Genomic DNA, 17,171 nt, shown 5'->3' with positions numbered 1-17,171 from the left:
TTCTTTGGACCTTGTTTATTAAACGCCCCTTTTCGGAAACTTACTTTCTCCTGCGCCTGACTCCACACCCATATCTCCTTTTGGAGAGACCTGACAAAATCCCGCACCTGAATCATGGAGTCAGCAGGAGTGGACGCGCCCGCCCCGTCCATGGAGGAGCGTGTTCTCCAGCATTCAGCTGTACTACACCCTTTTGGGACAGCCATGGATCAGGTGAAGGCGACAATGGAGAGATGGGAGAGGAGCGGCCTCCCTACCCCGTCTTCAGCCACTCTCCAGCCTGCACCACCACCTTCTCCGGCGGCGTCTGGCCCCAGCGGGATTCGGCTCGCGCTCCCGAGGGAGTACAATGGGACGGCTGCCGGGTGCAAGGCGTTCCTGCTACAGCTGGAGCTTTACCGGTCGACCGTTCGCCCGACTCCCTCGGGAGAGGAGAGTGTCAGCATTCTCGTCTCCTGCCTTTCGGGTAAAGCCCTGGAGTGGGCCAACGTGGTCTGGGAGGGCCCAGACTCGGCGAAGGACCATTACTCAGAGTTCACCCGCCGCTTCCGGGCTGTGTTCGATCACACACCAGAGGGCAGAGTGGCGGGGGAACGGCTGTTTCATCTAAGGCAGGAGACGAGGAGCGCTGGAGTTCCGGACTCTGGCCGCCGGCGCGGGGTGGAATGACAGGGCCCTGATGGACCATTATAGTTGTAGTCTGGGGGAGGACTTCCGCCGGGAGCTAGCCTGTCGAGACACCACCCTCACTCTGGACCAGCTAATCGCCATGTCCATCAGGCTGGACAACTTGCTGGTTGCTCGCGGGCGTCCAGATCAGGTCCTGTTCGTTCCACCTCCCAGCGCTCCTGCTCCAACACCCATGGAGTTAGGGGGTGCTGCTGCTAGGGCAACCGGAGGAGGAGCCTCCTACTGCACCAGTTGTGGTCAGAGAGGACACACTGCTGACCGGTGCTGGAGGAGCTCATCTGGGAGTCGAGAGGGCAGGCAGAGCATGGCTTGAACACCTCAGGTGAGTCAGCACCCGGCTCACCCAGAGCCCCCTGTTGGTCATATGTATATGTTGATTTCCTTTCCTGAGTTTTCCCCCCATTCCCAGCATAAGGAGCTAGTCGATTCATGCGCAGCGGGGAGTTTTATGGACCGCGGTTTCGCGCTTAAGTTAGGGATTTCCTTGGTTCAGATGGATCAACCCTTCCCACGCCCTAGATAGTCGGCCGTTAGGGTCAGGGCTGATCAGGGAGGCCACGGTTCCACTGAACATGGTGACGCAGGGGGGTCATGAGGAGCGGATTAGTCTCTTCCTCATTGATTCTCCTGCGTTTCCAGTGGTGCTGGGAATTCCCTGGTTGCCTTAACACAATCCTAAAATTTCGTGGAAACAGGGGGCTCTTAAGGGGTGGTCAGAGGAGTGCTCAGGTAGGTGTTTGGGAGTTTCCATCGGTGCGACGACGGTGGAGAGTCCAGACCAAGTCTCCACCGTGCGCATTCCCCCTGAATATGCCGATTTGGCAATCGCCTTCTGTAAAAAGAGGGCGACCCAATTACCACCTCATCGACGAGGGGATTGTGCGATAAACCTCCAGGTGAACGCCGCACTTCCCAGGAGTCACGTGTATCCCCTGTCACAGGAGGAGACGGTGGCTATGGAGACATATGTCACCGAATCTCTGGGACAGGGGTACATTCGGCCCCCCACGTCACCTGCCTCCTCAAGTTTTTTTTTTTGTGAAGAAGAAGGAGGGAGGTCTGTGTCCGTGCATTGACTATAGAGGTCTAAATTCCATTACAGTGGGGTTCAGTTACCCGCTACCTCTCATCGCCACGGCGGTGGAGTCATTCCATGGAGCACGCTTCTTCACCAAACTGGATCTCAGGAGCGCGTATAACTTGGTGCGAATCTGGGAGGGAGATGAGTGGAAGACCGCGTTTAGTACCACATCTGGCCATTATGAGTACCTCGTCATGCCATATTGGTTGAAAAATGCTCCAGCCGTTTTCCAATCCTTTGTTGACGAGATTCTCAGGAACCTGCACGGGCAGGGTGTGGTGGTTTACAGCGATGACATACTGATCACCTAGTCTCTGGTGCGCAAGGTACTTGGGCGACTGTTGGAGCAGGACCTGTACGTCAAGGCTGAGAAATGTGTGTTCTCCAAACAAGCCGTCTCTTTCCTGGGGTATCGCATTTCCACATCTGGGGTGGTGATGGAGTGTGACCGCATTGCGGCCGTGCGTAATTGGCCGACTCGCGGCTTTGGGCAGGTGGCTTTTGGTCGTCTGAAGGCGTTGTTTACCGATGCTCCCGTATTGGCGCAACCGGACCCCTCATTGGCATTCATAGTGGAAGTGGACGCGTCCGAGGCTGGTGTTGGAGCCGTGCTATCACAGCGCTCGGGCACGCCCCCGAAGCTTCGCCCCTGTACTTTCTTTTCGAGGAAGCTCAGTCCGGGCAGAGCAAAACTATGATGTGGGGGACCGGGAGTTGCTGGCTGTGGTAAAAGCTCTGAAGGTGTGGAGACATTGGCTTTAGGGGGCGAAACACTCTTTTCTCATCTGGACTGACCACCGTAATCTGGAGTACATCCGGGCGGCAAGGAGACTGAATCCTTGTCAGGCAAGGTGGGCGATGTTTTTCAGCAGATTTCGTTTCACCATCTCTTACAGACCAGGTTCCCGTAACGCTAAGGCCGACGCACTGTCCCGTCTCTATGATACCGAGGAGCGGTCCATCGATCCCACCCCCATACTTCCGGCCTCTTGTCTGGTGGCCCCGGTGGTATGGGAGGTGGACGCGGACATTGAGCGGGCGTCCCGGTTAGAACCTCCTCCACCACAGTGTCCAGCTGGTCGGAGGTACGTCCCGCTTGGTGTTCGTGATAGATTGATCAGGTTGGCCCACACGCTACCCTCCTCTGGTCATCTGGGGATCGATAGGACGGTGCGGGCTCTTAGGGGGAAGTACTGGTGGCCCACCATGGCTAAGGATGTGAGGGTTTATGTTTCCTTCTGTTCGGTGTGCGCCCAGTGTAAGGCTCCTAGACACCTGCCTAGAGGGAAGTTACAGCCCCTCCCCGTTCCACAGCGGCCTTGGTCACACCTGTCTGTAGACTTCCTTACCGATCTTCCTCTGTCACAGGGGAACCCTACGATCCTGGTCGTTGTGGATCGGTTCTCTAAGTCCTGCCGTCTCCTCCCTTTGCCTGGTCTCTCTACGGCCCTACAGACTGCAGAGGCCCTGTTTACACACGTCTTCCGGCACTACGGGGTTCCTGAGGGCATAGTTTCTGATCGGGGCCCCCAGGTCTCGATCAGCCTGACCTCTGGTTTTCACCCCGAGAGTAATGGGCAGGTGGAGAGACTGAACCAGAATGTGGGCAGGTTTCTGTGGTCGTATTGCCAGGACCGGCCTGGAGAGTGGGCGAGGTTCGTCCCATGGGCCGAGATGGCCCAGAATTCACTTCGCCACTCCTCCACGGACCTGTCGCCGTTTCAGTGCGTGTTGGGCTATCGGACCGGCACGACTTCCACCGAAGGTGGCTCCTCTCCCTGTTCGGGCGGCGCACGGCGGTCGTCGTCGCCGGTCTACTAGCTGCCACCGATCCTTTTTCCTTTTCTTTGGATATGTCTGTCTTGTGTGTCAGCTGTGTTCTATTTGGTTAATTAGGGGGGGTATTTAAATCTCGCCATTTCTTCCGGGTTTTGTGCGGTATTGTTTCGTTTGATGTCATTCAGTTTTGGGTTGCGTTTTTAGGTTCTGTTGTACAGGTGGTTTGAGGCTACTGTTGTAGTCCTGTTTTTCCTTTTCTTTGGACCTTGTTGCGCCTGCAATAGAGCTGACCATTCACCAAAGTCCAACCCGTGTTGTTCTACCTCGAGCGACGGACTGAGACTTTGCTCTCTGTGGCTGGGTAAATCTCTGTCACAACTGTCTTATTATTATCTGGAGACGACAGGCAGTAATTATTGTGTACTGAGTGCAAAAAATGGCGCTTTGAGCTGCAGCAGAGAGAGACTAATTAAAGGGTGCTTTGTGACTCACTTTTCGGCTGGTGATTAGCACTCATTTATTGGGTAGGTTCTGCCGTCTAATTGTAGGTGGTGTGCACCACAAATACTGTGCAACTGCTCTCGACTTGCGATGCAAAGACAGCAGAACCTCAGTGGCTTTCTATAGGCTTTCTAGTGCTGATCTACCAATAAAAAAAACACCTCTCCATCTCTCCTCACTAACTAGGAGAAATCGTCTGCATAATAACACGTTCAGAGATGAAGAGGATATATTTTTTAAATTCTTTAATATCTTCTCTCTGATTTTGGTTAATTAAGTATGTGGGAGTGTGACCTCGGGAACTGAGTTCAGTGGAATGGCCCCCTTCTGTGGAACAGATTTGACTAATGGTGGAGCTACGTACAAGCCTCGGAACTGGAACATCTACCACCATATCCCCAGGGGACAACATTCAGCAAGTAATGTGAGAGTGGCTAGTGTATTAGGGCCATCTCTAATTGGCCCACTATTCTCACCAGAAACTAAATGACCCGCAGACACTGTGTCCAACTGAAGACCGCAGATGGCTACTGCTGCTCCTTTATGTTTCCATAAAACCAGCCCTTTGCCGCTGACTGAGAGCCTGCACAACTATTGGAAATGTAATTAAGGCTGGCAGCAGAGCCTTTTAAACGCTTGACTAGTGCAGAAACAAACTGTGCCCTTCAGACAAGCCAAAACTTCCATATGAGCGCGGCGGCGAATCGATAAGAGCCACCGTTTTCTGAGGGAAAATGCAGAGGGAGGGGGAAAGATGCATTGCCTCGCTTGACTGCCCTCAGTTTCTCACCCGCACATACTTATAACTTGGCTCGGTGACACGGAAGCTCTTCTCCTCGAGAGCGAAATCACTTGTCGAAGCAATCTCGTGTGTCATTATAAAGTAAACAAATATATGCGGCGGTTCACGATGCTGCGTGACTGGACCTTTGGAGCATCTCGCTGTGATTGAGGGAGCCGGAAAATAAAACCGGAGACATCTCTCTCCTCTCGCCAGGTATTAAGGTGAGGCAAAGTTGAGAAACGCTTCAATCAAGCTCAATTACTCAGCAGCCGTATACCGCGGACACTATTTCACACCGACAAAAGTAATTGTCATGGCTCAGCGAGACAATCATATCTGCTGTCTAAAGCCGCTATAAATTGATACATTTGAACACAACAGCTCCCTTTCTCACAAACAGCTTTTGCCAATGGCCAGCCTATGAAGCTAGTGATTGAGCAATTATTGGACAGATTTGTCTAGCCCCCAGCAGTGCTTTTATTCACAGCTTCTGTGTAGATAGAGGCTTGGATCATTAGCCAACCTTTGGCTTTGTAGCCCCTACACTGTGTGTACAGCTACACATCTCAGCACTACCAGGAGTCCGCTGGTCTGTATGTCTGTCAGAAAATCCAGGGGCTACCAAACAGTGTTTCACGAGTTTATTGCATTTACATCAGTTATCCAGAGCAACTAACAGGAGCAATTATGGTTAAGTGCCTTGCTCAATGGCACAGACAGATTTATCACCTAGTCGGCTCGGGGACTTGAACCAGCGACCTTTCGGTTACTGGCCCAATGCACTTAACTGCTAGGCTACCTGCCACCCTAAATTCATGACCGAGCCAGAAACCAGCTGTTTCCCTCCAATTAAAGAGTGTGGAGATCCGCCATTTGCCAATAAATGAATGGTTCTCGTAGCACGCCCAGCAAACAACTGAAACAATAGCCCTGCATAGAGATTCCCATCTGTGGAATTAGGCCGGAAAGCGAGGCGTATATCAGGACTGGGCGTAGTGGAACAACTGGAACCTCCGTGTGTCCCTGGCCTACATTTGGCAACAGCTAAAGGGAGGAGAGGAGTGAGGTTCTGAATGGGGAAGAAGGACGAACTACTAGTATTACTGAGTCATGAGGCTGGAAACACTCTGGTCTAGCAGGTAAGAGACACATTAAGTTATCAAAGAGCAGAAGGCGGCGACGTGTCTCCCATGCTAAGGTGGTGGTGGCGGTGGTTCAAACTGAAAGCATCAGCCTTCAGAGAGGTGAAGAAGCTCGCTTCAAAGCCAGAGAGAAGTCAAGTCATTATTGGTAGGGGAGCCAAAACGATGTGATCAGCCGGTGAAGGTAGGGTAATGTTAGTGAGAGAATTCCCAGAGGACTTACCGTCAGGAGGCTGGGCTGGTGTGAAGTGAACAGGTTTGTCTGGAGGAGATAAAAGAGAGAGAGAGAGTTAGAAAGGGTTTTTTAGTTAAGGGAAGACTGAAGGACTTTCCCATGGGATGAGCCACAGTAATTGAGTTGCTCCAAAAAAAAGCAGAGATGATACTCCTCTGGCTTGGGTTTATCGAACAGGTTTTAATAGAGTATCTGAGTGAATAGAGGTCCAATAGAGCTCACCAGAATGAACAATAATAATTGGTATTTTATGAAGAAACATATTCATAATGTTTCATTATTATCCTAGTTACCCTTTTCACGAATACATTTAAAATAAATACCTAAAGTAGGCATATGATGAATGAAATATCCATTGAAGAGGACAACCTCTACACAGCCAAAAAGATTGGATCCCATCCCACCCCCATGTCGGGTTTTTTGTTCCAAATCCGTGCGTTAGCTCATTGTCTTCTACATGTTCCTGCTGCAATAATGCCTGTGTTATGTACTGTTATAGTCAAATAGTACCATTTCTATTTCAATTCCAGTCAATTCAGGAATTACACTGACATTCCAAATTTCTTCAATGAGAAACTTTCTGAACTGCAATTGAATTGTGTGTATTTATTTCATGAAAATAACTCAAAATATATTGTTTTTTAATTTCTTTCCCGAAGCCTCCTTGTGCCATTGAAATGCTCCGTCTGATTGTGTGGGCGTCGATACAAATGATCACATATTTACATACACAGCCTTGATTGACGTATAGGATCGTCTAGACTCCGCATACCCGTTTAAAAGTAGGAGGATACATATGTAAATAAACAATGAATGTTCGTTGGTTAGAAAATTCTGATCAGATTGTGATGTCATGATCTGGGCCAAAAACTCCATCACACCTGAACAGGTTGAAATTCCAGGCATTTTTTTTTTTTTACAAACAGCTCTTTCACAATTTCAGAGTGTTATTTGGACCTCATAGTATGGAAATATCAACCCAAAAAAAACAGGAAATTACTTTTAACCGCACTGCTCCTTTAATCAAGATCTATTGCATTATTCTATTATAATTATACTCTAGACAGTTTAAAACGCCTCCAGCGTTAAACTGTATTTGACTGGGTGTTGATTAGTCTTGAACTTTTTGCTCAGACAACACAACTGACACAGGATTCTAGTACTCAGAAATAGCCTGGCATGTGTAATGCACATGACGCTGAATAAAGCAGTGCTGAAAGATGCATACATCAGGTACTGTGGTGGAACACCTATGTGGGTGTCAGGAAACAAATTGGGACTCCAGTGATACTGGGGTGTTCCTATTCGAATCCCGTTGCACAGAGCCAATTAACACTCATTGATATAACGCTTTGAAGACTTTACTGACAACTGTAATTCAGGCAAAGCACAAACCAATGAAGCGTAACTTCGAAGACAGATAGTCCCCATTATACAACTTACAGACAATATGTCACCCGCGAACGCACTCGCTCTCCAAAAGGTCACTCTAGTGTTGCTTAATGGTAATGTTGCTGCTCATCTACCAGCCACCAGGAAAAGGACAGAATGAAGCTTATTCACCATCAGGCCATTTTCAATTTAGGCCGATAACCACTCCAAGTGGGGACATTCTCCATGCCAAGAGCTTTCTCTCTCGTCCAACGTCATTTCATCTGGCTACTTTATCCCACAGTTCAAAGTAAATGCCAAAGGCTTTGGGGGAGAGAAAGGACTCAAAAGGAAGGCTGCTTGGGCTGTGCGTTGAAGGAAAGCTGACTGAGATATCCCCCCACACACACACTTCATTCAGCCTCAGCCTTTAAGATAGCACCGGCAGAGGTCAAGTGGACCAGTCTTTCATATCTTGAGGTAGAGACTTCAGACACTCTATGGTGTTTTACAGTCTATGTCAATTAAGCGACATCCTACTGACCCATTACTTTTTTTCTTGTACCAAAACCCATGCTTGCATACTCATTCAGCATTCCCCCACGTATACATATACATCTGGCAAGCAAATGCACTCACGTAAAGCCTTCACACTATTGACCAAGACACACAAACACATGCTGGCTACAGAGAGACCGAGGGAGTGCGTTGTACTGTAGCAGGGTGTGTGTGTGTGTGTAGTAGTAGTACTATTGATGGACGTACAGTTGTTGAGGAAGAGCAGCACGGCGAAGCCCAGCGTGGAGGTGGCCAGCAGGATGAGACATATGTTACAGGGGATCATAAAGTATCGCACCACCAGGGACACCTTGTGTTGGTACATCCTGTCCCGCTCCGGGGGCGGCGTGGGGTAATGGCAGCTGGTCATACTCCACTTCAAGAGTCCCCCCCCCCAACGGGGAGGTACGGGTAACGGGGTGGGAGAAGAAGAACCACGGAATAAAAATGACACGCGAAACGAGGGAAGAGGAGGAGAGAATGATAGGCTGGGTAATGGCTGGTAGACTCAGCTCTCACTCAAGCTGTGTTCCGAAGTGGAGAGGGAGTTGCAGTTGCTTTCAGAAAGACGCGGCCAGAAGCTTTTAGAGGTTTCCAGGCAACTAATTTTGGAAACTAATAACATCCATTTGTGGGAAGAGGACAGACGGATCTGGGCCTCGGCTCCTACAGCCCCCCACCTGCCCACACTACCTCCATTTTAATCCAAGCACTGGAAGCGAATCACGACAGATTGTATGTGTGGGGAGTGAGTAAACATACAGTATGAAAGTGTATGTGTGAACCAACCACACGTATGTGCACCTGGAAGTTCAAAGTACAGTAATTCCACAGTAAGGAGCCTCCTTGATCTCTTCACCGCCTTGGTCAACAATTCCACTTCCCACTGGTCTCCCGGCAGCCCTCAAGACAAAACGAACCAGGCACCACTGCGCTGCCACAGCATTCGTCAAGAGTGGCCCCTGGTGACTTGGCGGGGAGCATCTTCCTTCAGCCTCCTGTGGCTGATAAACCGGGAGCCTTGGGGCTAGAGCTCCGGCAGCTCTGAAGCTGTAAAGACATTCATTAGCAGCCTCCTTTTCTTTTCCTTACAAAACGCTCCGAGTAAAACAAGAACAACTGCTTCTTTGTATTCTTTGTGCCCGCAAGCTTATTGTTCCGTATAGCTCCAGTCAGCACCAAAATAAAGCCAGCAGTAACACGACTGTCTCCTCCGAGCACAGAGCTGCCCCTGTCACAGAGCTGCCCCTGTTGTCGCGTTAGCGTAATTAGCGGGTGGCTAGTAAGCAGCTGGCCACCACTCGCTAAACCATATGCTCTCAGGAGTGTGAAAGGGGATATTTTTTCCCACTACCCCCTTTCCTTGTTTCAAAACAACATGGCTCCCTTGCCACTCGCATTTGGGGGCCACCCCTGGAGTCCGGAGAAAGCAGGTCAGAAAAAAAGTAGAGAGTGGCGGGAAGTTGGGAGGGAAACTACACAAGTCGTCTTCTCCTTAGCGCTGTTCCGCCAGAGACCGGCTATACAGAAGTGACAAGCCACAGCCGACACTGACTGAAGAAAAATAAACGCACAAAGAAACAGAGAGATAAAAAGAGTTAAAAATACTTAAGAAATGAACAGAATCAATGAAGACTGTGTTTCTCTTTCTTTCCTCGTGTCCACCCAATGGCATATTCATCCAAAAACAAATTGTGTGTGGGGGGGGGGGGGGGGGGTCTCTTGTTACTTCCCTCTGTCCGAGAGTGTCACTTGGTTTTCTACTTTTCTGAAAAACAGTCGCTTATTCACACATTTTTCATTGAGGAGAAGCTGCTCATTGAGGAGAAGCTGGCTCAATCTCGGTCTTTTCTCAAGCATCCATTCCTGTTGTCTGTTCCTCATCCAGAAGCTACTCCCGGTTGCTTGTCCTGGACCCTGCTGCTGACGATCACCTTCAAGTTGTTCCTCCGAGGGACAAGGCCATTCACTGGCAGCCAAAACAACAACTTGGAGCTCCGCGTATTCATAGAGTACTCACAGCGCACACAATCCCCAGGCAGCAGGTAGTCTACTGTGTCAATACACTTTGCAGCTCGGCCAGCCAAGCCCCAGCCAACGAGCGAGAGAGAGAGAAACCAGCCAGCAAGCTGCAGACAGAGACAACCAGAGCAGAGCAGGAGAGCGATAGAGTGAGAGATGAAAGAGGAAGAGAAGGCGAGCGAGCGGTGGCGCCTGACACTTGGTCCACCTCTTGCATTTTACAACAGCGGCTGAGTGTGTCGTCTCCAGATCACCGTCAGTATTCGGAGCAGTGCTTCTCCCTGCCTGCCTCAGCTCTGACGAAAAGACAGCGTGGCGATGAGAGGGGGAGTGAAAAAGAGGGTCTGTCGCTAACAAAGAGGGGAGGGAGAAGGGGAAAGATGAGGGGAAATAAAAGCTTCAGGGAATACTTGAGTCCTGTTGGGGTGGAGGGCAGCAACAGTGCAAGAAAAAAAAAGGGATTGGTGTCAAAGATGTCAACGCCCTCGTTTGAATGAGATAGAAACTCCCACTAAAGTCAAAATCAATTAAAAGGTTTCTGACACATAAAAAAACGAACATTTAATGACGTGAATTAATAAACCAAGGGGGAATCAAATAATATACATTTAAGTCAATCAAATATTGTCCAATTTGCAAATGCTAATTGGGCCAACACACTTCCAATCTGCTGGCAATGTGCCTTTGTAGAACCCCGCCTATACGCTTCACATGAATTAGCCCGTATTCAATTAAAAACATATTCAAACTGTTGATTTTTGTTTGCCTCGCTCACTTTCATGACATCGTGCCACGTGTTTGTTCCCCTTTCCCCCATGATAAATAACAGACAAATGAATATTCCGCAGGTCTGGCGACTGATCTGAGGAGAACAAATTTGCACTTAAATCCATAGCCTGTAATTTGATGTGCTTTTTTAAAGAACTATTTACATTTCTGTTCAGATACTTATGAGGTCAAAATCGTGGGGCGGTCCCGTCTTGTTTTGAAACACCACCATACATCAATATCTACTTACACCAACACAATAGCAAGTGATCATCCGAGCAATACAGATGGAAGGCGGCATATATCAAATATTTATGTTCTTTCACTCATTCTCTTTCACCCGATCAATGCCTCACACATGAACACGCACACACACACAAACACACACACACACACACACACACACACACACACACACACAATACATAGACATGAATGAATGCGCACACACACGCGGACATGCATAGACACACGCACACTGATGCATAAAGTAGCTGCAGTAATACAGAAAAAGGCATGAGCAAACAATCTCATTGTGCCACACCTACAAACAAACACTAACCATTCACATGTCTCTCTCAAACACACACACAAACACACACACACTATGCATTTATTTCAGTCTCTCTCTGATATACACACACACACACATTTATTTCAGTCTCTCTCTGATATACACTCACACACACAGACAGGATCTGCTCTGGTCCTGCAGTCTGGAGGTAACCTCTCAGAGAACACAGGGTCGCCCAGGTCTCTGTCAGCTCTGCCCTCACGACCAACATGATACCTCAGCCAGGTAGGTTACTTCAGCCCAGAGGTCTGCTTAAGCCCTCTTCCATTGCATATCAAGGCTGAGTGATGGACTGGGAAAAAGAAAAACAACCTCTATATCTCTCTCTTTCTTCTCCCTCTCCCCCTCTCTCTTAGGACGTGGTACGGAAAGTGGCAATCAAATGATCTTCCTACACTGATCTACAGTACCCCAACCATGTGGAATCCATTCAGTAGAGGGCGCCACTGAGTTGTTGCTCTTCTGAGCCACACAATGTAGAGCCAACACGACCCAAATAAAATCCTCAGTTCACATCAAAGCGCATCTCTGATCAATGTTTAATGCCGCTGATATTGCGAAAGGTTAACATCGCTGTCAGAGTGCTTTGAAATGGCAATTTCCATTAAGGAGCCAAAGGAGTTGGACTGACCCCATCTTTAACATGATGATGGGCCAATCAAGAGGCGGGACAGTGACTTCAGAAAGTATTGACACCCTTTGACTTTCTTCACATTTTGTTGTGTTTACAGCCCTAATTTAAAATGGAATAAATGTAGATGTTTTGTCACTGGCCTACACACAATACCCCATAATGCCAAAGTGGAATTATGTTTTCAAAATGTTGACTAATTAATTTAAAATGAAAAGCTGAATGTCTTGAGTCAATAAGTATTCAATCCCTTTGTTATGGCAAGCCTAAATAAGTTCAGGAGTAAAATTGTGCTCAACAAGTCACATAATAAGTTGCATGGACTCACTATAATTACATTTTTTTAATGAAAAAGACCAGGGAGGTTTTCCAATGCCTTGCAAAGAAGCTTACCTTTTGGTAGATGGGTAAATCTAAAAAAAACTGACACTGAAAATCCCTTTGAGCATGGTGAAGTTATTAATTACACTTTGGATGGTGTATCAATATACCCACTCACTACAATGATAAAGGCGTCCTTCCTAACTCTGTTGCCGGAGAGGAAGGAAACCGCTCAGGGATTTCAATATGAGGCCAATGGTGACTTTAAAACAGTTACAGAGTTTAATGGCTGTGTTAGGAAAAACTGAGGATGGATCAACAACATTGTAGTTACTCCACAATATTGTACAGGAAGCCTGTACAGATAAAAAATATTCCAAAACATGCCTCCTGTTTGCAATAAGGCACTAAAGTAAAACTGCCAAAAAATGGCAAAGAAATAAACTATGTGCTGAATACAAAGCGTTATGTTTGGGGCAAATGCAACAACACATCACTCAGTACCACACTTCATATATTCAAGCATGGTGGTGGCTGCATCATGTTATGGGTATGCTTGTCATCGACAAGGACTAGGGAGTTTATGATAAAAATAAACTAAATAGAGCTAAGGACAGGCAAAATCCTAGTGGAAACCTGGTTCAGTCTGCTTTCCGACAGACACTGGGACACAAGTTCACTTTTCAGCAGGACAATAACCTAAAACACAAGGTTGCTTACCAAGATGACATTGAATGTTCCTGAGTGGCCTAGTTACAGTTTTGACTTAAATCAATCAACAACCCACTTGACAGAGCTTGAATCATTTTTAAATGAATAAATGTGCAAATATTGCACAATCCAGGAGTGCAAAGCTCTTAGAGACTCGCTGCCAAATATTTAGCATGTAGCGTGCAGCTTGTGTAATGTCTCTGTATTCTCGGAGGGCACGATGCACCGTTTGCATGGGTGACTGGTGATGAAAAGATTCGGACCAGAGTACATGTGAGAGCAGTAGAGCGCACGTCCTGGTCGTCCAGTCGACCAACGTCTCGAGCGAATTGATTTAAAGGCCATTTGAAACAGCTGCACGCCGACCCGAGTAACAACTTCGATTACGGTAAAAAGGGTAGGGTTGTTTGTGTTCAATGTTTGTGTGTGCAGTTGTGACATGAAGACCACTGTGTGATGTGACATGAATTATAGATGAGAAATTAGCTTTGTCCATAACCCAAAAGGAGGCGGGGAAGAGCTAAATTGAGATGGTCAAATTGCCTTGTGAATCCAGCCGTTCCGTCAAGCCCATGGAGGCACGTTAAGCCCTATCCAGTTCCACTAGCAGGTGTGCGAATTGTCTCGCCTCAGTATTCGCTCCAATCCCCATAAATTACAGCGTTCTGGTGTCCAGCAGATTCCCAGACTTCCCAATCAACAGGGTGTCCAAGCTGCCGTCCACAAATTTGGATACGGGAGGGATTGAAGCTGTGCATGGCTAACATCATTATCCTTCATTGGGTTTAGGAGTCACAGAGGAAGAGCGAGCAGAACAGACAGATTGTTGAGTTTGGGGATAGTGATCGAAAGTGAAATCTAAGTGGGAACGGGGATGTACCAATGTTCCAAAGCAGGGTGGTCTTTTATTTACACCATGACTCACGCCTTAGACACACACAGGACAGTGAGTGAGTGACATGTTCATCCCTCCAGTTGCAATCAACGAGCGTGACGGTGACGCCCAGGGCTGATCTCAGCCCACTCGGTGCAGAAGAAACTGGAGCTGTTCCAGGTCAAGCTCTGCTGCTTTAATAGCCATTCTTGACTAATTTAGCAGCTGTCTACAGCTGACCCTGGTCATTATTGGCACAGCTGTATTGTTGTCTGGACTGTTGCTATGGGATGCTATTCTGCTGTCTGTAGCTGATCCTAGTTCAGTTACTACTCCTCACCACCAGCACAGGCATCCAGTCATCACCTCCCTCCCCTTCTCCTCTTCCATTAGCACCCATCTCCACATTTCTTTTAACGGACCCCTCCAAGATGGCATTTCTTGGCACCTATGGTCGTAACTCCCATTGTGGCAGTACCCTGAAGGCTTAGCAGGGCCTATGTCTTGCCCCCTAGGCATCCCTGCCACCACTGCTACTCTACTTCATTAATGGAGAAGAACTAACTAGCAGCAGCCAATCATTCATTAGCCCTGTGCTTTCTCAACCCCCCCCCCCCCCCCCCCATTAGTGCTAACAATAATGATCTGAGCGTTTAATACCCTGTTTGCTTCGCTGCCTCGCCCTGTTTATAATTTTTTTTTTTATACCAGGCACTTTTCTCTTAATGGCCCTTGAAGAAATTATTCCAAATGGGTTTGCACAGAGAGAGAGAGAGAGAGAAAAAGGGAGGAGGGTAATATAGGAAAGAACTGCGGGAGCTTTGTAGCTAGCGCCGAGCTAGTTGGAGCCTCATGCTCTTTCACGTGGCGGGCATGTGGAGCGTGAATGTAAGTGTGGCACTGGAGGATGGGGTGGTGTGTGTCAGGGTACAGACGGCGTCAGTGATCCACGGAGAGAGCAGTTGTTGTTGGCTCTGACAGCCCTGACAATGCGGAGGTACAGTGATGGAGCTGGGCGTTGATTCAGGTGTCAGTCTCTGGCCCAGGCAGCGATCTGTCAACTATGAAGCATTAGGGCGAAGTTACACAGTCTATGCCAGAGATGCACTTCACAATTCAGGCTCCTCCAGTTCCCTAGCCCGGCTAGCTATCGTTAGTTTGCTTGTTCCTTGATCAATGATTGCCACTGATTGGCTGGTGACCGAATGCACCTTGTTTCCCAGCTAAAAGGCAAGCGAAACCAGCAGGATCTTTGCACCCCTAGTCTATGCCATGGATACTAATGTGAAGTGCATGTTGGTCAAGTTACCAGATGCACATAGGTGAGTAGTTACTGCAGATGTTGTGTCATGGTAACAGACAGTGTGAGACACTGAATGGCCACAGTAGTTCACCTGAAAGCTTTTCCCCCTGACAATGACCTGAGGTCAGAGTAGCCTACTATGGGATGGATACCAAGCAGTCAGGGTTAGAGGTTGTGAACTGCAAAGGGATGAAGAGTGCCATCGAGGAGCTGCACTCCCGACGATAAATTAAAGTAAAGCTTGAAAAGTCAGAGGGCTGCTGGTAAGATTGTGAACATCCAAAGCAAACAGTGCAAATGGCATGAGGGAAATCTACCAACCCCACACACAGGAGGAACCTACCGACCAAAGCATGAGAAATTGATTTCTGTGAGTGCACTCAGACCTAAATAAAAATGTGGCAGAACCTATTTATCATACCATACAGGAGCCAGTCAACAAAACAAAAAGAAAAGAGTTGACTACAGAAGCTTGACATGAAAAATTGTGGCCAAACTGAGTGGCCAAATTGAGCAATCGGGGGAGAAGGGCCTTGGTCAGGGAGGTGGCCAAGAACCCGATGGTCACTAAGACAGAGCTCCAGAGTTCCTCTGTGGAGATGGGAGAACCTTCGAGAAGGACAGCCATCTCTGCAGCACTCCAACAATCAGGCATTTATGGTAGAGTGGCCAGAAAGAAGCTACTCCTCTGTAAAAGGTAAAAGGCACATGATTTGATTTGACAGCCCGCTTGGAGTTTGCCAAAAGGCACCTAAAGGACTCTGAGACCATGAGAAACAAGATTCTCTGGGCTGATGAAACCAAGATTGAACTCTTTGGCCTGAATGCCAAGCTTCACCTCTGGAGGAAACCTGGCACCATCCCTCCAGTGAAGCATGGTGGTGGCAGCACCATGCTGTGGAGACGTTTTTCAGCGGCAGGGACTAGGAGACTAGTCAGGATCGAGGGAAAGATGAATGGAACAAAGTACAGAGTGATCCTTGATGAAAACCTGCTCCAGAGCGCTCAGGAACTCAGACTGGGCGAAGCTTCTCCTTCCAACAGGACCACGACCCTAAGCACTCAGCCAAGACAACGCAGGAGTGGTTTCGGGACAAGTCTCTGAATGTCCTAAAGTGGCCCAACCAGAGCCTGTCCTTGAACCCGATCGAACATTTCTGGAGAGACCTGAAAATAGCTGTGCAGCAATGCTCCCCATGCAACCTGACAGTGCTTGAGAGCATCTGCAGAGAAGATTGGGGGAGAAACTCCCCAAATACAGGTGTGCCAAGCTTGTAGCGTCATACCCAAGAAGACTCGAGGCTGTTATCGCTGCCAAAGGTGCTTCAACAAAGTACTGAGTAAAGGGTCTGAATACTTTCTGAATGCACTTTAACAACAGTATGGAATGTCGACATGCACGTACACTTCTTCACATGCACTTCTTCACGTGCACTTCTCCACGTACACTTCTCCACGTGCACTTCTTCACGTGCATGCATACACACAAGCCACTTTTTACTTATCAAAGCTGACAGTGACAAGCTTTCATATGCTGGGACCCTTTCATTTGCATTTACAGTAATGAACTGGCTCTCTAACTAATACCCATTCCTCTCTATCTTCAACTCCCTGCTCATTCTCCATCAAGTCAGATCCTCTTAGATAGAGGGCAGAGAGGGAATCTTAATTGGCACGTAATCCCGTTAGTTGAGAAGCCGTCCAAGAAGAAATGTCTCTAAATTATTTATATTCCTAATCAGACGCCTCACATTCAACTTCTCTTGCAAGACAGCTTCGTGTTTTCGTAAATAATTGCATTCCTTTTAATAGGATACTGGGAAATG

General features: G+C 48.0%; 1 protein-coding gene across 5 annotated transcripts in view; it reads right to left on the bottom strand.

Moving 5' to 3' along the window:
• LOC139542053 (agrin-like) overlaps positions 1-17,171 on the bottom strand; it is a 409,208-nt gene that overhangs the window by 249,391 nt on the left and 142,646 nt on the right. For 3 of the 5 annotated variants that reach the window (XM_071347046.1, XM_071347047.1, XM_071347049.1), the window contains exon 3: positions 6,201-6,239. In XM_071347046.1, coding sequence (XP_071203147.1) covers positions 6,201-6,239 — 39 coding nt within the window. Of the gene's footprint in view, positions 1-6,200; positions 6,240-8,348; positions 10,517-17,171 lie in introns of those variants that run through there. The other 2 variants (XM_071347048.1, XM_071347050.1) reach the window with 2 other exon arrangements.

Source organism: Salvelinus alpinus, chromosome 17 (genome assembly GCF_045679555.1).
Source record: "Salvelinus alpinus chromosome 17, SLU_Salpinus.1, whole genome shotgun sequence".
NCBI lineage: Eukaryota > Metazoa > Chordata > Actinopteri > Salmoniformes > Salmonidae > Salvelinus > Salvelinus alpinus.
The sequence above is the reverse complement of the archived record's forward strand: the minus strand, read 5'-3'. Positions and strand labels throughout refer to the sequence as shown.